Source organism: Mesoplodon bidens, assembly GCF_964165515.1.
Source record: "Mesoplodon bidens genome assembly, chromosome: 11".
Lineage (NCBI taxonomy): Eukaryota > Metazoa > Chordata > Mammalia > Artiodactyla > Ziphiidae > Mesoplodon > Mesoplodon bidens.
In genome coordinates this window covers 30801471-30822367 of record NC_138167.1, presented here as the reverse complement: position 1 = coordinate 30822367, position 20897 = coordinate 30801471, and the positions used below count along the sequence as shown (strand labels likewise).

At 38.8% G+C, this 20897-nt stretch overlaps 1 protein-coding gene across 1 annotated transcript; it reads left to right on the top strand.

Moving 5' to 3' along the window:
• Positions 1-468: 468 nt before the first annotated feature.
• CCT2 (chaperonin containing TCP1 subunit 2) lies at positions 469-19125 on the top strand. The gene is made up of 16 exons (XM_081250111.1): positions 469-571; positions 1314-1388; positions 1493-1558; positions 2324-2435; positions 3472-3548; positions 3681-3793; positions 4652-4854; positions 6643-6743; positions 7038-7165; positions 9330-9433; positions 12391-12510; positions 12882-13010; positions 13208-13311; positions 13596-13695; positions 15154-15295; positions 18845-19125. The coding sequence occupies exons 1-16, from the start codon at positions 569-571 to the stop codon at positions 18873-18875; spliced, it is 1608 nt and encodes a 535-aa protein (XP_081106237.1). The 5' UTR covers positions 469-568; the 3' UTR covers positions 18876-19125.
• Positions 19126-20897: the final 1772 nt, after the last annotated feature.

Genomic DNA, 20897 nt, shown 5'->3' with positions numbered 1-20897 from the left:
TGGACGCGCAGGCTCAGCGGCCATGGCTCACGGGCCCAGCCGCTTCGCGGCATGTGGGATCTTCCCGGACCGGGGCACGAACCCGTGTCCCCTGCATCGGCAGGCGGACTCTCAACCACTGCGCCACCAGGGAAGCCCAAAGCAACATTTTTTAAAAGTTAAATATAAGAAAAAAAAATTAAACATGCGAGAAAGAACTCCGTTGCTATGGCAACACCCACAGCGCAGCGTCCCTCCCACCTTGGTGAGTTCTACGCCCAAACCTCTGGGCCTCACGCAAAATCTCCAACCTTCCCCTTCCTGGTCCCCAGCGGGTGCCTCCAAAGGGAGCGGAGCGCCAGCCGAGGCCCCGCCCCTCCAGCGGGACGAGCAGCTTTTCCGAACCGCGGGACTCCCCTCAAACGCTGTGCCCTCCCTTCCCCCAAGGGCGGTGCCAGGACGAGCGGCGCGCCGGCCGGGGCTCCGCCCCCTGCGTCAGAGCGTCTGGCGTCATTTCCGGCCTCTTTTTCCTCCGGCCTGAGGCGCGAGCTGGTGAGGGGTTGTTGTGTGTGCTGAACTCCTCGGAACCATGGTGAGTCTGGCCCTGTAGGCCCTTGCCCAAGGCCCGCCGTCCCCGGCCGTCCTCGGCCGTCCTCGGCCGTCCCCCGCCGTCTGCTGCCTCATCTGTATCCCAGCGCCGCGGGCTCCCTGTGTCTGCCCCCGGGCCCGCCGCACATGGCGCAGGCCGCGGCGTGTGGCCTGCGCCGGGCCCGCAGGGGAGGCATGGGCCTGAAGGCCAGCATCTTGTTGTGACTCGGCCTCTCCACAGCCCCAGAACCCCGAGGCTCGGAGTTCACCCCAAGCGAAGAAATTTCTAGTGCACCGGGCGGGTCGGCGAGACGGGCTTCGCCCTCCCTCTCGGGGCGGATCCTGGAGCGGCCGGAGGGCGAAGGTGGCAGCGAGGCCGCAGCGTCCCCTCGTCCTCCTGGCGGTCGTTGTCGCGCGAGTGGCCTACCACCCCTTCCTGCCTTACCCTTAGTTTAAAATCATCTTTGCCATCTTTGGTCTCGCCGTACTTACAGTCGATCTCTTTGGGGTAGAATTTTTATTCCTGAAGGGCTTAGAGATCCAAAATGCAACGTCACCTAAGTCCCTCCTTCCGCTTTAAATAAATGACTGCTCCGATGATGGAGAGCTTCATTTGTTTAAAGAAGTACCCTGTGCTGTAAATTAATTTTCTCTTAGGTATCTACTTGTAAGTCTAGTGGAAGGCATCTAAGTATATGTGTTAAAGAATACTGGTATTAAAACTGAGTCTTGATGTTCCGTTTTAGGCGTCCCTTTCCCTTGCACCTGTTAATATCTTCAAGGCTGGAGCTGATGAAGAGAGAGCAGAGACAGCTCGTCTGGTAAGACTTTATCTCATTCTTATAAAGATACGGTAGTTTTTTGGGTTTTTAAAAATTTTTAAGACTGTGAAGTTGATTTTGACCATCTCTGATTTTTATTCCAGTCTTCTTTTGTTGGTGCCATTGCAATTGGAGACTTGGTAAAGAGCACGTTGGGACCCAAGGGCATGGTAAGAAAAACAGGGAATTTTAATTTTTTAATGTTGCTTTAGAGCCGTTAGAGGTATAAAAACTTCTTTTGGATGCTTTGTTATCTTTGAAACTTAACTGTTAATTGTAAAAGTTAAGATACGGATATATACTCCTTACTAAAAATCAAAACAGTACCCATATGGCTAAAGTCCCCTTCGATCACTATCCCCAGTGCCACTCACCTCCCCAGTGACAAACACTGTTACCATTTGGATATAAATCTAACCAATGTCTTTATTTTTATGTAGATGTACAGGTATTTTATGTATTATAAGATATTATTTTATACATTCTCCCTGTAATAGATAACATTGTTTTGTTACGTGATAGATATTATTTGTATGTACTTTTTCTGTAGCTTGGCTTTTTAAATTCCTTTCAGTATAAATAGATATACTGCCTCCTCTCTGACTGTCAAATAGTATTCTGTATCTTGCTTATAGTTTGTATTTATTACTGTATTGTGAGGGACCCTTAGTTTGCGTTCATTGCTTTTGCTATTACAGTATCGGAACAGCCTTGTTCATGTCTCTCTGTTCTTCTGCTGTCTTTAGGGGTAGACAAAGGTTAGGACACCAAGGTTTGCTTTTGGGGGGGTGTATGCAGTGAAAAAATTTAAATGGATTCTGCCAAATAACCATCCAGAGTATTTACACATTAGCAGTATATGAGAGTACTGATGAATCTGTGCGTTCTTCCAGATGTACTTATATCTTAACTTGAACCAAATATGTTCCTTTTAGGACAAAATTCTCTTAAGCAGTGGACGAGATGCTTCTCTTATGGTAACCAATGATGGTGCAACTATTTTAAAAAACATTGGTGTGGACAATCCAGCTGCTAAAGTTTTAGTTGGTGAGTCTGAGGATGACATTTTGTTAACATTTGGAAACAATTTTAAATAGGCTGTGTTGACTGTCCTTTCGACTCATTGATTATTTAGTTTTTAATTGATTATTATCATTATTAAAATGCAAGCTTCTAGATGTGGTATATATACACAATGGGATATTTCTCAGCCATAAAAAAGAATGAAATAATGCCATTTGCAGCAACATGGGTGGACCTAGAGATTATCGTACAAAGTGAAGTCAGAGAAAGACAAATACCATATACTGTCACTTATATGTGGAATCAAATATGACACAAATGAACCTACCTATGAAACAGGAACAGACTCACATGCAGAACAGACTTGTGGTTGCCAAGGGCGCGGGGGGGAGGGATGGATTGGGAGTTTGGGATTAGCAGATGCAAACTATTATATATAGGAGGGATAAACAACAAGGTCCTACTATATAGCACAGAATTATATTCAGTATTCTGTGTTAAACCATAATGGAAAAGAATATGAAAAAGAATATATACGTGTGTACAACTGAACCACTTTGCTCTACAGCAAAAATTAACACAGCAGTGTAAGTCAGCTATACTTCAGTAAAATTTTTTAAAAATACCATTTTCTGGGGCTTCCCTGGTGGCGCAGTGGTTGAGAGTCTGCCTGCCGATGCAGGGGACACGGGTTCGTGCCCCAGTCCAGGAAGATCCCACATGCCGCGAAGCGGCTGGGCCCGTGAGCCATGGCCGCTGAGCCTGCGCCTCCAGAGCCCGTGCTCCGCCACGGGAGAGGCCACAGCAGTGAGAGGCCCGCGTACCACAAAAAAAAAAAAAAAAAAAAAATACAATCTTCTGGAGTGCCATGTACTTACTGATGGTAAAACTACTGTATTTCGGGCTGAAAAGTTCAAAGAATTTGTCAGGTGAGGAAACGTAGATAAGTGAGATTTAGATTGATAGTGGATATATTTGGAGAATTAGGTAAGCTACCGAGAAGTAATTTAAAAAGCAGAATTAAATGTAAGAGTTAATAACTAGCTTTTTTTTCCCCTAGATATGTCAAGGGTTCAGGATGATGAAGTTGGTGATGGCACTACCTCTGTTACTGTTTTAGCAGCAGAATTACTAAGGGTAAGAATATCTGAGCAACTTCAATTTCATCTTATTGGGGTTTTTTTGCTACTGTGGTTTTGAGTATTAGAAGTAATCAACTTCTTACTACAGATTTAGTATTCATGCTTGTCTTCCACTGTTGTTTAATAGGAAGCAGAATCTTTAATTGCAAAAAAGATTCATCCACAGACCATTATTGCGGGTTGGAGAGAAGCCACAAAGGCGGCAAGACAGGCTCTGTTGAATTCTGCAGTCGATCATGGGTCGGTATACCAAAATACTACTGTTTCAAACATTTAATGTTTAAATGTTCTTTTCGAAATATACTCAATGCAGGAAGTCTAGAGAGCAGTGAAAAGCATACACAAACATGATTCTGTTGGCTCATCCTGCCTCAATAATAACCAGAAAAACCCCACATTACCCCCCAGAGGTAGTAACTAAAGTTAAAGTTTGGGTTTCCAGGGGTTTTTTTGCACGTATAATCACAATAAACAGAATAAATAGTATCATTGTATAGAGGGTTTTTTAGCCTCTTTAACCTAGTTGAATAACTAGAACAGTTTCGAGGTGTCAGTGTTCTCTGTAATACTAGTTTTGGTAGAGGTATGCATTTGATTATGTGACTGCTATAATTCACCTATCTATAATTGGAGATTTGTGTTTCGACAATTTTTAGCTTTATAGTGTTGTGACAGACTTGTTACTTAAAAAAGTAAGTATAATTGCTGTGTCCAAAGATATGTATGTATTTAAAGGCAATTTTATTTACCTTACAAGTAGTGCTCTAGAAAAAATTCATTAATTTACAGTCCCACTAGCTGTATAACAATGCCTTGTTTCCCATGTTCTTGGAATTTTTGTTTGCTTGTGTTTCCCTTTTGGTAGTTTGCCAGCTTGGTGGGGAAAATAGTATCCTTTAATTTGTATTTCTTGATTACTGATAAGGTTTAATTTTTTTCATGTGACTTAGAGCCCTGACTGGTTGAGGTGAAAGTCTGTTGACAAACAAGTATCTGGATAAATTTTGAAAAGTAAAACAGGGTTGATAACTTCAGAGAAGCATTCTAAGAACCGGCCTGAGTTTTTTGTTCGTTTTTTGTTTTGTTTTGCTTTTTTAGTTCTGACGAAGTTAAATTCCGTCAAGATTTAATGAACATTGCAGGAACAACATTATCCTCAAAACTTCTTACTCATCACAAAGACCACTTTACTAAGTTAGCTGTGGAAGCCGTTCTCAGACTGAAAGGCTCTGGTAATCTGGAGGCAATTCATGTCATCAAGAAGCTAGGAGGAAGTCTGGCTGATTCCTATTTAGATGAAGGTATGTACATATTGAATACGGGAAAAGAAGCCTTGACCAGTTGTTGAAAGCTAAGTACTCAGTGAATCCACTTTATTTAGTCAGGACTAGTGACACTTTGCAAAGCCAGAAAACTTGTCTTTAAGGACACAAATCATATTGCAACCATTTTTGTCATCTTAATTCATTTGTTATATTGACAGTGTGCTTGATCTTCTCAAACTATCCCAGCATTTCTTTGATAACCTCTAGGTTTTACTTTTTACCATGAAGTAAGTTAGTTTCTAAAAAGAGAAGTAGTTTTTTTTTTTTTTTTTTTTTTACCAAAAGTCAGCTATTGTCAAATGGCACTTTTTCCAGGATTACATGTATTCTCTAGGAAGGGTTTGGGTAGGTCATACCAGTTAGTTGGCAGGTGTTGAGAATATAGTTTCTGGCGTTCTTGAAGAGTGATAAATGAGTTAGCAACTGCGTTTCCTTAATAATAGTATGTTTTGTTCTTAGAGTGTGGATTTTTCAAAGCATCTTCACAGTGTATTCACAAAATAAACGGTAGAAAGTGTAGGCATTCTGTTCTACAGAGAAGGAAAAAACGGGGTAAATTGTGCTTTACAGTTTCTGCTCTACCAGTTAGTGATTCGGAGTCTGGGTTTTGTTGCAGAAATGCATGTTGTTTGTCTCTGTTTCACAGGAGTAACAATTCTGAAAATATTCTTGATTGAATTTATATGTAAGGGCTGTAAAGCATTTCTAATAGGGGTTGGTGGTAGGGAAAGATAATTAAAACAAGGATAGCTACCATTGAATGTCTGCTCTGTGCCAGGCATTCTAATAGGAATTTTACTTAAAATACCATTTCTTTCTCATGATGTTGATCCAGTGAGTGAGAATTAAGTTCAGCTGAATAGAGCAGAAAACCCAAGGTGATACAGCAGGGCCCTAGGCTGGTAGCTAGCATCTCTGCCACTGGTGATATTCCTGTTTATAGGTGAGTACCTAGGGTTGAACAATTTGTCCAAGGTTGCATACATAACCCGTAAGCAGCATGAGCATGATTGGGGCCAGGTTTGTCTGCTGTCCATGGCGTTTCATTTTATCACCAGCCTCGGTGTTTAAAAAGTTCACTAATCTCTAGCAATACCCTGTGTATCTGAGTTTTCACAGCTTGTTTTCTTTTTTGTTGGTTTTAAGCTAATGAAAGTGGACTTTAACAGCTATGCATTGCAACACACACACCTGCAAATATAATATGTCTCTGAGACAAAAGATTCAAAATGCTATTGACTTTCTTTTAAAAAATTAATTTGTATTGAAATATAGGTTGCTGTACAAAAATGCTCTGTTGACTCTTAATATTTCTACTCTGCTCTTACATTTTCTGTTTCGCATATTATTATTATTATTATTTTTTTTTTTTTGCGGTATGCGGGCCTCTCACTGTTGTGGCCTCTCCCGTCGCGGAGCACAGGCTCCAGACGCGCAGGCTCAGCCGCCATGGCTCACGGGCCCAGCCGCTCTGCGGCATGTGGGATCCTCCCGGACCGGGGCACGAACCCATGTCCCCTGCATCGGCAGGCGGACTCTCAACCACTGCGCCATCAGGGAAGCCCTCGCATATTATTTTTTAAATGATCTGCTAAATTGATTCTTATGGTCACTGCTCTAGTGGAATGAGTTTTAGGTTCTAGGAGCTTGATGAATTGGACTTAAATGCATTCTTTGAAAGAGTAATTTGATAAAGCAGATTACCTTAAAAGATTTATTAACACAGCCTTGAAATATTTAATACAATACTATCTTATATTGTAGGCTTTCTGTTGGATAAAAAAATTGGAGTAAATCAACCAAAGCGAATTGAAAATGCTAAAATTCTTATTGCAAATACTGGTATGGATACAGACAAAATTAAGGTATGTTAAACTACATTTCTTGGAATTCTAATTGCTAGCTGCTGTAAACTTGGGCTGGTAATCAGTTGCACTAATAAAAACCCTTATAGGGTTTATATACGTATGAATATGTATTTATATAATATATCTTCGTAGCTTCTGATTTTATATATATGAATATATATTTATATTGTACACATGCATACACACATGCACACATAGTTTTTGGTGTATTTACATTAAAAAGTTTAAATATGCTATGAAACTTGCGAGTAAGGAAAATGATGTTATTTTTTATGCTTTCCTTTGTCTTAGATATTTGGTTCCCGGGTAAGAGTTGATTCTACAGCAAAAGTTGCTGAAATAGAACATGCAGAAAAGGAAAAAATGAAGGAGAAAGTTGAACGTATTCTTAAGCATGGGATAAATTGCTTTATTAACAGGTCTGTGTATGCTTGTGCTAACAATATTTATAATAATCCAAGAAAGGATTGTTTTCTGCAGAGATTTAGGAAAATTGTTTTATATTGAATTTAGTTATTTAGGAAGTGTTTTTTTTCCAAATGTAAATAAAATTGTACAGCAAGGCATTTGCCTTACAATGATTTTAGTGAAAATTTATGTTAATATACTTTATTAAACCTTTTTGTGTCAACAATAACAGTTTTCTGTTTTGGCAGTTATATTATTAGTTTGGGCTGTAGTATACCTGTATTTGGAAGAGAGATTTAATTCCACATTAAATGATGGGGGTTTGAAGTAGGAAAAAGCTAATGGTAGCATAGGAATAAAACAAGGATGAAGAGGTGAAAAGTATTAAGAGTTCTAGGGCTTATCTTTAATTTGTATGAAGAAAATATGTGTATACCTTCCCCATGTATTCTTAATATTCAGTATCTAAGGTTTTTATGGATTATTTTGAATGGAGAAAAATACCAAGAGAAACAGGGCATTTCAGTGAAAAGGCAGTAGTTAACTTTGAGAGAGATTTACCATTTGATGGAAAATAATTGTTTTAAGCCTAATGTATGTGGGCTTTTAGAAGTTAGTTACTAGGGACTTCCCTGGTGGTACATTGGTTGGGAATCCGCCTGCCAGTGCAGAGAACAGGGGTTCGAGCCCTGGTCTGGGAAGATCCCACATGTGGCGGAGCAACTAAGCCCGTGTGCCACAACTACTGAGCCTGCGCTCTAGAGCCTGCGAGCCACAACTACTGAGCCCACGTGCCACAACTACTGAGCCCGTGCGCCTAGAGTAGAGCCTGCGAGCCACAACTACTGAGCCCACGTGCCACAACTACTGAGCCCGTGCGCCTAGAGCACGTGCTCTGCAACAAGAGAAGCCACCACAATGAGAAGCCCGCGCACTGCAACGAAGAGTAGCTCCCGCTCGCTGCAACTAGAGAAAGCCTGCACGCAGCAACAAGACCCAACACAGCCAAAAATAAATAAATTAAAAAAAAAAAAAAGCTAGTTTCTAAACTTCTATGAGATCTATGATTCTGATAAGGCACATTTTGCTTAGCAGTGCTTTATACTAGTTATGAACATCTTTTCTTTGGCTTTTTTTAAGTTACAAACTTTTAAACAGATGTCCTTTTTACTCCTGTTGTATGAGTAATATTTGCTCATTTTGGAAGGTTTGAAAGTATAACGAAGGAACAGAATTCTCCCAGAAATTCTTTTATTAAGTTGATTCGTGGTGTGTGTGTATGTTGTTTCAATTCATTTAGTTGTGATCATATGGTATAAACTTTTATAACATGCTTTTTTTACCTAACAGTATATATATTTTACTTAAAATTACAAATTTTTCATAATTGGTAAGTTGAGATTTACACAAACACTCTCCTCACAGACATTGGAAAGTTTTGTTCTATATAAAAATTTTTACACATATCTTCATTTAATTAATATCTGAATTTTCTTGCTGTAGATTCTCAGGAGTAGAATCAAAGCATATAAACATAGATAAGGGTTTTGTTTTGGCTTTTTTAGTAAATTTATTTTTTTAATTTATTTATTTTTGGCTGCGTTGGGTCTTGTTGCTGCACGCGGGCTTTCTCTAGTTGTGGCGAGCAAGGGCTACTCTTCGTTGTGGGGCGCGGGCTTCTCATTTTGGTGGCTTCTCTTGTTGCGGAGCACAGGCTCTAGGCGTGCGGGCTTCAGTAGTTGTGGCTTGTGGGCTCTAGAGCACAGGCTCACCAGTTGTGACACATGGGCTTAGGTGCTCTGCGGCATGTGGGATCATCCTGGACCAGGGCTTGAACCCGTGTCCCCTGCATTGGCAGGTGGATTCTTAACCACTGCGCCACCAGGGGGGCCCATAGATAGGGGTTTTGATGCACTACTGCTAAATTGCTTTTCAGAATTATTGGTTCATTTTATACTGTCAATGGCAATATAAAAAACAATACCCATTTTTAGTACTAACATGGATGCACTAGTATAATTTATGAAGTATTATACAATAATAAGTAAGAAATGTTCTAATTTGCATTTCTTTGATTACTGGTGAGATAAAAATATTTTCATGTTTTTTAGTCTAATGTATTTTATCTTGTGAAGTAACCATTTTGAACGATATTTTTTCATATTTTATTTATAGGCAATTAATTTATAATTATCCTGAACAGCTCTTTGGTGCTGCTGGTGTTATGGCTATTGAGCATGCAGATTTTGCAGGTGTGGAACGTCTCGCTCTTGTTACAGGTATGGGAAAAAGGCATTAATTTCTAACATAATAATTACTCTTGGATTTACTGAGTGTTCGTGTATTTAACTCATTGCTAAGAGGACAAAGAGATTCCCGTAAGGATCCTAGAATCTAAAGTTATTCTGAAATCTGACATACTTTTTGATATCTTCACATTATTTTTAATATACCAAGTTAAATGCCAGCTTCGCCATAGGTGTAGGTTTATTTTTGCTGTGTTGTTTTAAAGATACTGTCTTTTCTCACAAACCCACAGGACCACTGTTCTAAACATAGTCTAAATAAACTGAAGCTTAAAAAAAGGAGTCTTTTTTTTGTTTTTTGTTTCTTTTGGCTGCGTCGGGTCTTAGTTGCGGCATGCTGGATCTTTGTTGCGGCACGCGGGCTTCTCTTCATTAATGGAGTGCAGTTTAGTTGCCCCGCAGCCTGTGGGATGATAGTTCCCTGACCATGGAACGAACCCGTGTCCCCTGCGTTGAAAGGCAGATTCTTAACCACTGAACCACCAGGGAAGTCCCCAAAAAAGGAGTCTTAAGTCTTACCTAGTTTATTCATTTAATTTTAGTGCTAAGTGAGTAGTTGAATGCTTTGTGCCCTGTGTGATAGTGCAGTTGGAATAGTAACCTTTATTGAACATTTAACTATATGCCAGGCAGTGGATCAAATACTTAAGCATTACTGTCATTAATTTTTTAAAATTTATGAAAGTAATAAACGTTGAATAAGTGTGAAACATTCCAGCAGTGTATGATGAAAAGTTAGTTTACTCCAGTATCCTTCAGTAGAGGTATATGAGTTTTATAATCCCAGTATAGACTAGAAAGTGTGTCTACAGGTATGTCTACATCAAAGAGACATAGAATGCAGTTGTTCACTTATTGTTTTAGTAATGGTTTTTAAAGAAACCTCTAAATAGCCCTTGAAAACTGAGTATAACAGTCTTTATCCTCTAACTTTCAGGCGCTTGGAAATGAATGAATAGGCTGGAAAGTTGGCTTGCTCTCTGGCAGTGAGAATTAAGGAGAGTTGGGTTTTAGATGTAAAGCTACTAGGAACATCAGATTCAGATCAGAACTGCCCTGTGTATTAGAAGAAATTATACTAAGTAGATGGTAGGATTGGTCTCATTTCAAAATAACTTCTTAAGCCATTTTTAATAATTTGAGAAGCATAGTGTTCTGACCTAAAAAGAGACATTTTACTTTCATTAATTATTTGGAAGTGGGTTTACCTGATTTAAAAGTTATTGCATACTTGGTGCTTAAGATAATAAAACTTATGATGCTCACGTTTACTTAATTCTTCCTTTGATGCAACAGAATTAAAGACATGACATAAGAACTGTGAATGATAGCACATTCATGGGATAAGTTGATATCATAAGGACTTGATAACATGAAATTGCCACATACACTCAGAAGAAAATTAATTGCACCAAGCACACCAAACTGTATGGCTGTGAAGTAGACTCCATGGTGGCTCCCATCCTTAGTAACATCTGTTGTCAAGATGTGTGAAATTGCTTCTTGCAAATGTCTAGAAATGTCTAGAAATATTTTGTAAGCAGATACACATGAATGAGTGTAGGATAAGTGAAAATTCTCATAAGCCAAATTCGTCTCATTTGGGGGATATGATGTCCCAAACATCTATTGTGTCTCACGTCTAGACACAAAGCAGTCTCAGGAATTTGCCAACCAAAAGTAAGAAGAGCTTCAGCTATACAGATTATGAGTATAAATTAGTAGAGTTGGGAAGACCAGAGTCCCTTTTATAAATTAATTGTAAAATAGAAATAAAGCATCAATTATTCAGCAGATTTATCAGTAAGGTGTAGGGAAAGGGGTTGGTTGATGATTGAGGGAATCTATTAAAAGAGGGTAATGAGCTAGAGAAAAGGATTTAATTTTATTTATTTATTTTTTGGCCAAGCCGCGTGGCATAAGTACCCTGATCAGGGATTGAACCCATACCCCCCTGCAGTGGAATTGCAGAGTCTTAACCACTGGACTGCCAGGGAAGTCTGAGAAAAGGATTTTAAAATTGAAACCTAACTTTTGCTTAATTAAGAACCAGGAAAGGAGGAAGTGTTTATAGCATGGAAGATGGAAAATAGGAATAAAAATAATACCGATGGAATAAAATGAATTTAGTTTTTTGACTTCTCATTAAGTTTGCTCTGGGAAATCCTCAGTATACATTTCCCCTTTTTTCTAGGCCCAAGTGCTCACTATTTTAAGCAGTTCTTAGTGTCAGTACATGTGTTGATATAATAAGATTAGTCAAATATTTTCATGTTTTGTTTTGGGATATTGGATCATAAGAGTACTGGTCTTCTAGGTTGAATTCAGAAGAGAATCTGAATTTAAATTCAGGCTTAAAGGTAAATGTCAGAATCTCAATTGAGGTGGTATTATTACACAGTGTGTCCATATAGGTCTGAAGCCAGATTGCTTGTATTTGAATTTCAGCTTCATATTTGTTCAAACTGTGTAACATTGGATGAGAAACTAAACATCTCTTTGCCTCAGTTTTACCAGTTCTAAATGGGGTGATAAATGAAGCCTGTCTTAATAGGATTGTTGTGAAGATTAAATAATTAGTTTGAGGTCTTCCCTGGTGGTGCAGTGGTTGAGCGTCCGCCTGCTGATGCAGGGGACACGGGTCTGGGAAGATCCCACATGCTGCGGAGTGGCTGGGCCCGTGAGCCGTGGCCGCTGAGCCTGCGCGGCCAGATCCTGTGCTTCGCAACGGGAGAGGCCACAACAGTGAGAGGCCCGCGTACCGCAAAAAAAAAAAAAAAAAAAAAAAATAGTTTGTATGAATTGCTTCAGAGTACTTGGCGTATAGTAAGCAGTCAACTTAAATATTGTGTTTTCTGTTCATTACTGCTTGTTAGAAAGCAAATTTTAAACCTGTTGTGCATTTAATTAATGTATATTTTTGTTCATAGGTGGTGAAATTGCGTCTACCTTTGACCACCCAGAACTAGTGAAGCTTGGAAGTTGCAAACTTATTGAGGAAGTCATGATTGGAGAAGACAAACTGATTCACTTTTCTGGGGTAGCCCTTGGTGAGGGATTATGTAGATCCTGGTCTAGGTTCCTAAATCTTTGGTAGGCTCTTTTGAAGTAAAAGAAACAGTTACTAGTTACTATAGTTACTAGAATATATGTCTTAATTCCTGAGAAATTCTAATTTCAATCTCTTGAGGGCAGCCTAATGTTAACTTTGTGTTTGTGAACAGTGCATATTCAATATAGTTGTTTTAGATAGCTTAGAACTGTTAGGAATGTGGATTGTTAGCAAAGAGAAGGTAGCAATGGAACACATGTCAGCTTTCAAAACCGAGTATAACCTATATAAGTAATAGAAGGCAAACTTTTATGTTTTATAACTAAGTGTTCACTGTGACATAAGAATATTATTATTTTTTAACTTTAGGTGAGGCTTGCACCATTGTTCTGCGTGGTGCCACTCAACAAATTTTAGATGAAGCAGAAAGATCTTTGCATGATGCTCTTTGTGTTCTTTCCCAAACTGTGAAAGATTCTAGAACAGTTTATGGAGGAGGTAAGCATTTGAAAAATATTGAACATATTTTATTTCTTGAAGTGTAGTAGTGGCTTTTGGCTTTAATGTTTCTTATAGGAACTTCATATTGTCTTTGCACTTAATTGTTAATGCTTAATATATCTTAAGGGAAGTCTAATTTAGTGTCTTGGAGACAACTAAGCATAATGATATGTTCTTGGATTTTTAATCTGTAGGCTGTTCTGAGATGCTGATGGCTCATGCTGTGACACAGCTTGCAAGTAGAACACCGGGCAAAGAAGCCGTTGCAATGGAGTCTTATGCTAAAGCACTGAGAATGGTAAGTTAATGAGAAAGAGAGCCTTGAATTTAAATTTTGTAGGTATTGATGGTTTTAAATGAATCCATTCTTCTCTCGGGCAGAAAATACTTAACTTTCTTGGCTTTAAGAATTGGTTCACACTGCTTAAATTTGATTTTGGAGTTTATCCTCTTTATGAGCAGTAGCTAAAAGGAAGCAGATTTTACATTGTTTCTAAATGTATAACTTTAGAAAGCTTTTCTTATAGTTAGTAAATTAACTTTCTTTTAGTAGAATAGTTACATGTCTTCTTTACTTCATAGTTGCCAACTATCATAGCTGACAATGCAGGCTATGACAGTGCAGATCTGGTGGCACAGCTCCGAGCAGCCCATAGTGAAGGCAATACAACTGCTGGACTGGGTAAGAAATTAATTGGGACCATGTGGTCTTTTTTTTTTTTTTTTTTTTTTTTTTTTTTGGCTGTGTTTGGTCTACATTGCTGTGCGTGGGCTTTCTCTAGTTGCAGCAAGTGAGGGCTACTCTTCGTTGAGGTGCGCAGGCTTCTCTTGTTGCGGAGCACAGGCTCTAGGCACATGGGCTCAGTAGTTGTGGCATGTGAGCTCAGTAGTTGTGGCTTGGGGGCTCAGTAGTTATGACACAGGGGCTTAGTTGCTCTGTGGCATGTGGGATTTTCCCAGACCAGGGCTCGAACCCGTGTCCCCTGCATTTTAGCAGGTGGATTCTTCACTGCGCCACCAGAGAAGCTCCTGTGGTAGTTGTTCAGAGTAACTCTTGACCAGGTTCTTTTATTTTTTTAATTTTTTAAAAATGATGAATTCTCATGATAACCATATAAAAGATTCCTGTGACCCTTGCCTTTATAGCCATTATACATTGTAGAAAAAATGTTTAACTTCATAATCTCTACACTGTCAAAATTTTATTATTCCCTAAAGGGGGGTATAACATTAGTTAGAAGATTTTTAACTTGTTATATAATGACTGTAGGATTTTAGTGTATAAAAACAGTACTTATATTCTCAAATAAGTGTAAACTTTACTGTATCTCTTGTAATCAGTATTAACTCCTAATCTCACAGTAAACTTATTCTGAGACATTCTTTTTTTTTTTTTTTTGCGGTACGGGGGCCTCCCACTGTTACGGCCTCTCCCACTGCGGAGCACAGGCTCAGCGGCCATGGCTCATGGGCCCAGCCGCTCCGCGGCATGCGGGATCCTCCCAGACCGAGGCACGAACCCGTGTCCCCTGCATCGCCAGGCGGAATCTCAACCACTGTGCCACCAGGGAAGCCGTATTCTGAGACATTCTTGAGAGTAGATCTCTGATACATAACATAAAAATGGCCAAAAAGAGGACTTAATTCAGATTAGAAAATTTCCCAACAAAATGTCTACCACATAAAAGGAACAGTTCTAGAGAGTAGATAGTCCTGCCACTGGACAAGAGAGAGGTTAATGAATAATCTGTCAGAAGATGAAGGGGGATTCTAATAAGAAAAGTGGATGACTTCTAAATTCTCTTCCAGTTCTTAAGAATCCATGGTGCGTTCAGTGATGAGCAAATTTTCTGCAGTTTTATTTGTAGATAGAGAAAGATGGGTGATACAGTGTTGTGTATAAATTTTTCATTATTTGACATAGTTACTCTCTATTGATACAGATGATCAGTAGTTGACCTTTCAGTTTTCTAAAAGGCTTTCCTTGAGTGATAGTCTGATGAGAATGCTCTAACTAAATTGAGTAGTTAGTTGTAGTAGTTTGTGTAAGTCAGGATTAATTTTATAACATCATTAGATATGTTTTGTAACATCATTAGATATGTTAAGATTAGTTGTTTATTTAGTAAATACTTTCCAGATATGAAGGAAGGTACCATTGGAGATATGGCAATGCTGGGTATAACAGAAAGTTTCCAAGTGAAGCGACAAGTTCTTTTAAGTGCAGCTGAAGCAGCAGAAGTGATTCTACGTGTGGACAACATCATCAGGGCAGCACCAAGGTATTGTAACACTTTAAAGAACATTTCTTAGGAAAACTTAACATGGAAACAAAAAAATAGGTATATTTTTGATAATTGTAGTTGATGGGAAGTGGAGCCATTTTGTTTAGATAACAGTATTTTGCAAGTTATTTAAAATATGTAATCACAACTCTTAGATTTAAGCCAGAAAAGCTTAGGTGGGGAGAAGGGTGTGGGTAACACAGGGTAGCCCTCAAGATTGAAAGGGCACATAAAGAGCCAGGCTTGGGAAGGTCAAAAACCAGATAACTTGGGGGTGGGCGTGTAGTAGTAAGAACTGATGTCTGTTTACCAGGATGAGTTGGCTTCAGTCATTTTCTGTCCTGGGTACACTTTTTCATATATACATTCTTAAGCACATAATATGCAGAGTTTCCTACATGTTCCTATTCCAGCAGCACTTTTTTTTCTTTTTTTTTTTTTTTGGCCGTGCCATGTGGCATGCGGGATCTTAGTTCCCTGAGCCCTTGCCCCCTGCAGTGGAAGCATGGAGTCTTAACCACTGGACCGCCAGGGCAGTCCCTCCAGCAGCTTTTCTAAGATAAAACTCATTCACACAAAAATGATTAAGTGGCCAGAGAAATCTTAACATTTGAAGATTCAGTTAATAATTTTAATTAATTAAATTTACTAATTGCTAATTAGTAGTTACGAAAACCATTTATTTTACCTGTTAGTGGAAGTTCAGGGAGAGGGAAGGGGATGGTGGCTTGGACCAGTAGATAGAGGTGAAGGTGGTGAGAAGGGATTGATAATAGATCTATTTGTGAAGGTAGAGCCGGCAGGATTTGATGATGGGTTGGATATAAGGTCTGTGAGGAAAGGGATTGGTTAATTCAAGGGTGTTTTGGGCGGGGGGAGTGTCTTATAAGGTTTTTATTCAGAGCGCCTTAATAATTGCTGCATTTCTCCAGTACGTTAAACACACTTCCATTTCTTCAAGGATAGAGAAGGAAAAAAGAACAATTCTAAATAAATTTCATCAGAAAAATCTGAATTGTGTTTTAACATGACAATATTAAACATTTTTAGTTCAGGAATAAAACATGGAAATTCCCAGCAAACAAAAACAACAGTTACAAACCAAAAAAATGAAAAAAAGTACTGGGGCACGTAATTCAAGGTTTTTATTGAGAAAAGTGGGTTTCTCTTAGGTGGAGGAAAGCTTTGGGAGGGAAGATGGGGGTTTTCCGTTTTGGACATTTGAAATGTCTGTTGAGAAAGCAGTTAGTTGGATAGTTGAGTCTGTAGTTCAGGGGAGAAGTTTGAGCTGTAGTTATAAATTAAGTTGTCAGCCTGTACGTGTTATATAAGGCCATGAGACTGATTGAGTCCCCAAGAGAGTGAACGTAGCTAAAGAAGGGAAAGGGTTTTTTTTAGGACTGAGTGCTTGAGAATTCCAGTAATAAGTTTGGGAAGATTCAGAGCAACCATCAAGGGTCACTAAGAAGGATTGTGAAGTATAGGTAATTATTAAACTGGATGATGGATACATGAGGATTCATTATACAACCTCTACTTTTATACATACTTTTGAAATTTCCCATAATACAAAATTCTAAGGTTGGGGGGTGTGGGGTGCCACTGAGGTAGGAGGAAAACCAAGGGAATGTGTATCCCAGAAGCCAAATTAAGGAAGTATTTGGGGAGGAGGAGTGATCAGCTGCCAAGATGATGCAAATAGGTCGAGTAAGATAAGGACTGAAAATTGGTCCTAAAAATTCGATTTAACAACAGGTCATTGGTAGTCTTAACGAGCAGTTTTAGTGGAATAGAGCGGGCAGAAGTCTGAAGTAAATTCGATAGAGGCTGGGAAAAGAGAGGAGTTGGAGGAAATGTACGTAGACTGCTTCTTTGGGGAGTGTATTATGAATGGGGGCAGAGAAGTGGGATAGTAGCTAGAGGAGGTGTGGGTCATTACTGTGATAATTCAGTGTATGTAAGTGGGAGCAGTTTCAGAGAGAGGAAATGATCGATGCAGAAGAGGGGTGCAGTCCACCAGCAGCTGCTGGATCTGGAGAACAAGAGAACAGGAGGGAAGTAGGAATGTTATTAGGAAAGTATGCCCTAAGTGGACTAAGTTCTTTGTGCAGAATCCTGCAGCACTCCTTTCATTGGCTTTCTTCTATGAATGGCAACTATCCTCTTACTATTAAAGGAAGGAAAGAGTAGAAAATAATGATTTGGATGTGGAGAGAAAAGCTGAAATGCTATTCAAATCTACTGTCGTGAGTGGAAAGGACTGGGCTGAAAAATCTAGATTCTCTGCTCCTGGTATTGGGAGGATAGGGTAATAAGGAGCACTCATATTTTGAAATGGAAAAATTGTGAGGGAAGGAAAAGTTGACACAGTTTTCCTGGAAGCAGTGCCGCCAAAGATGGTTAAATACAGTTACAGTTTCTGTTGTCTTCTAGCAGAATGATAGCAAAAGGAAACTGAGTTCTATAAGTAAAATTTTCTGACTTGGGAACAAGGTCACATAGCTGCACCCACCCTCAGAAATCTTTGTAATACCTTAATACCCTCAACCACATTTGAAATATAAACTATAGTACCTCGTTTGATCTGATATCACTGTTTTCAAAGTTTAAGTGTCTTTTAAATATATTAGAAATTCTGCGTAATTTGCAGTAAAGAAACATGAGTAATTTTGTTTAACTCAGCCTTCCCAAATGTACTGGGCTATGCACTTCTTTTCAAACTCATTATTAACCTCCAGGGAATTAATTTTTCAGATCAGTGCTTTGTGATAGCTGCTTGATAACTTTTTCTATATTGACATCCTTCGGTCATACTCCTATAAGCTACCGAGGTTGGAAGGTTTATCTCTGTGTGATCCCAGTATGCTGTACTCTCTGGATCCATTTTTATGCTTTTTCTGCTTCTCTTAAGTGTTGTGCTTGCCTCTAGAAGCAGTGTTTCCACAGTCATTATGTAAAAAACTTAGCTAGTATCCCTACCACGCCCCCTTCCTGATTCACTATGTATGGTCACCAGAGAATAAAAGTTTAACATGACAGATGTGAGAGGTACTGTTGGCATACTTTAGTGAATTACCTAACCCCATCACCAGCTTATCTATTGGCATTTGTTTTTGTTCATTTAGAATAGTGATCCAGAGGTTTTGATTTAGAAACCCCAAAGCCTTGTCATTTTACAACTTCTGATTGAGAGAACCATCTTCGACTAATTTAGTAAAATTCACTAACGTATTGGTTAAAAACATGAATTAACCATTTTCTGGAGAATACATATTTGGTAAGTAGGTTGTTTGGATGAGAAGCTGAGAACTGCTGAATACCTACAGGCCCTTACATTCCACAGATTTTTCCCGTCCTCTTACTAATACAATAATTAAGGGACGTTAATTGTGAGGTAGAAACATTGTTTATACACTTAAAATTGGTTTTAGTAAAAGTAGGATTATAGCTGTGTTTGTATTTAATATAGACCTTTGGTTACAATCATGCTTTTCATTTTCACCGTTGCCTTTGTTTTCTTAACTGTACGTTTTATGATTCTTGCAGGAAACGTGTCCCTGATCACCTCCCCTGTTAAGCATTCCCATATGCTCTTGAGCTCTGGAGCAGTTCATAGTAAAGTTGTGTTTGAAAGACTTTGACCTCCTGAAAGAAGACTATAGAATTGAAGTTTACCTGTGGCTGTTATATCCTTAAGATTGGACATTTAACTGACCTTCTATTTTAACATGGGTCTAATTTATTTGCTATTTCATTTTCCATAAAATTCAGTTGATTTAAGAGTTCATTTCTCATACTGTGCATCAAAATAAAAATTTGAACAGTTACCTAGTTCTTACCTGACTTTAGTGATTTGTATCCCGTTTTAACTCTGCTTAATGGGAGTGAATGATTATAGTTTCAGTGTAGAATTTCCAGCTTAACTAATGATTGATGTTACACAGTTTTGAAAAAAATTATCCTGATTAATGTAAGTCCAAGTGAGATGTGATAAACTTACATTAATCTTTTGATTCTCAATCATACGTAACATTTATCAACCATTTTGTTTTGTGAAAGTACCATATACTTTAGTACTCTTCTACTTTTCTGTAGTCTAAGTACTGTCTCTTATATAGGAAAAAATTTATGGTGGCTTCTGTTACTTCAAGTGTGGAAGAGTTATATTTTAAATGATGGTAGCTGCAAGCTGCTTCAGGCACCTCTGTTATTTTATAGGGTATGGATATAGTTAGACGTAAGCATTGTTGTTTGTTGTTTTGTTAGGGTTTCTTGTTTTTGTTTTTGGCAAATGGATCCTAGATAGAGTGTAAGTGTGCTGAGTTTGATGGTTTAAATGTGAATTTAGATTTGGAGGTTATTGATTTGTCAGTATACAGCAGAATGCACAAGAAATTAAACGAAAGCCCAGCAGTAGTTTTTACTGGGTATCTCTGCTAGCATCATGGAGAGACATTTTATTCGCACAGAGGAGCGAAAGTGTTTTCAAAGAAACACTGATAAACCAACCTGTTCTGTTTTTGTCCAAAAGTGTGTCTCAGCATTTTAATACTATGTAGAAGCTATGAAAACTGGAAAAAATTGGTTTTTGTTGTGATACTAGCTTATATCCTCCAATGTTCACATAAAGGAGAAACTTCTGAGATAGATCATCAGAGAATTATACAGAATTTTACTTTTTTCACTTTTAGAAACATAGCAGTATGTTTGCTATGTAATTTTTTTTTTTTTTTTTTTTTTGCGGTACGCGGGCCTCTGACTGTTGTGGCCTCTCCCGTTGCGGAGCACAGGCTCCAGACGCGCAGGCTCAGCGGCCATGGCTCACGGACCCAGCCACTCCGCGGCATGTGGGATCTTCCCAGACGGGGGCACGAACCCGTGTCCCCTGCATCGGCAGGCGGACTCTCAACCACTGCGCCACCAGGGAAGCCCTGCTATGTAATTTTTTAAAGTACTTTATCACACATCATAACATCAGTGTTCATCCCACAACTCATGTAGGTGGAACAGTTGAGCATATCATGATCTAGAAAATGTGCAGAGGTTTCAGTGGGAAAGGTAGGTGGGTTTAAACATTTATCCTGAGGGACCAGGTAACGTGGAGTAGGATTTTAATCTAAAGTGTATTTGGGCTCATTTTCTCCAAAGGTCTTAAAAAGGATACACCAGTAAGTATTAAAGTTAATCTAAAAAGAGGTAGAAATGTGGGAGCTTAATTGTATATCCAAGAATACACCCATGCTTCTTTTCCTCTGAATTCATATCCTTTGAAGCCTTTATAGATTTTTTCATCATAGGCCTAGAATATCCCGAGTTCACAGATTACAAAGTTTTTTCCATTTCAGAGGTAAAGTACCAACCTAGGGCCCTCTAATTCCTATAAGAGTTTTAAGATGGAGTGTTTTTTTTTTAACTCAGAAACAGCAGTTATGGAAGTAGTGAGTTTTTATTTTCGCAAGGCTTTTATGACATAGAAATGGAGATTTTTGTAATGTACATTAACAGTTAACTGTGTAGAAATTGTCTAAGTGCTTAGAATTTTTAACTCCATTTTAGTAGCCTTCCGTTTTTCTTTGAAGAAGGATAATATGTGTGCTGG

Excerpts from the sequence above, each read along its gene's own strand:
- CCT2 (XM_081250111.1), top strand. Across the intron at positions 2,436-3,471 it reads AGCTGCTAAAGTTTTAGTTG|ATATGTCAAGGGTTCAGGAT; the intron begins GTGAGTCTGAGG and ends TTTTTCCCCTAG. Across the intron at positions 15,296-18,844 it reads ATCATCAGGGCAGCACCAAG|GAAACGTGTCCCTGATCACC; the intron begins GTATTGTAACAC and ends TGATTCTTGCAG.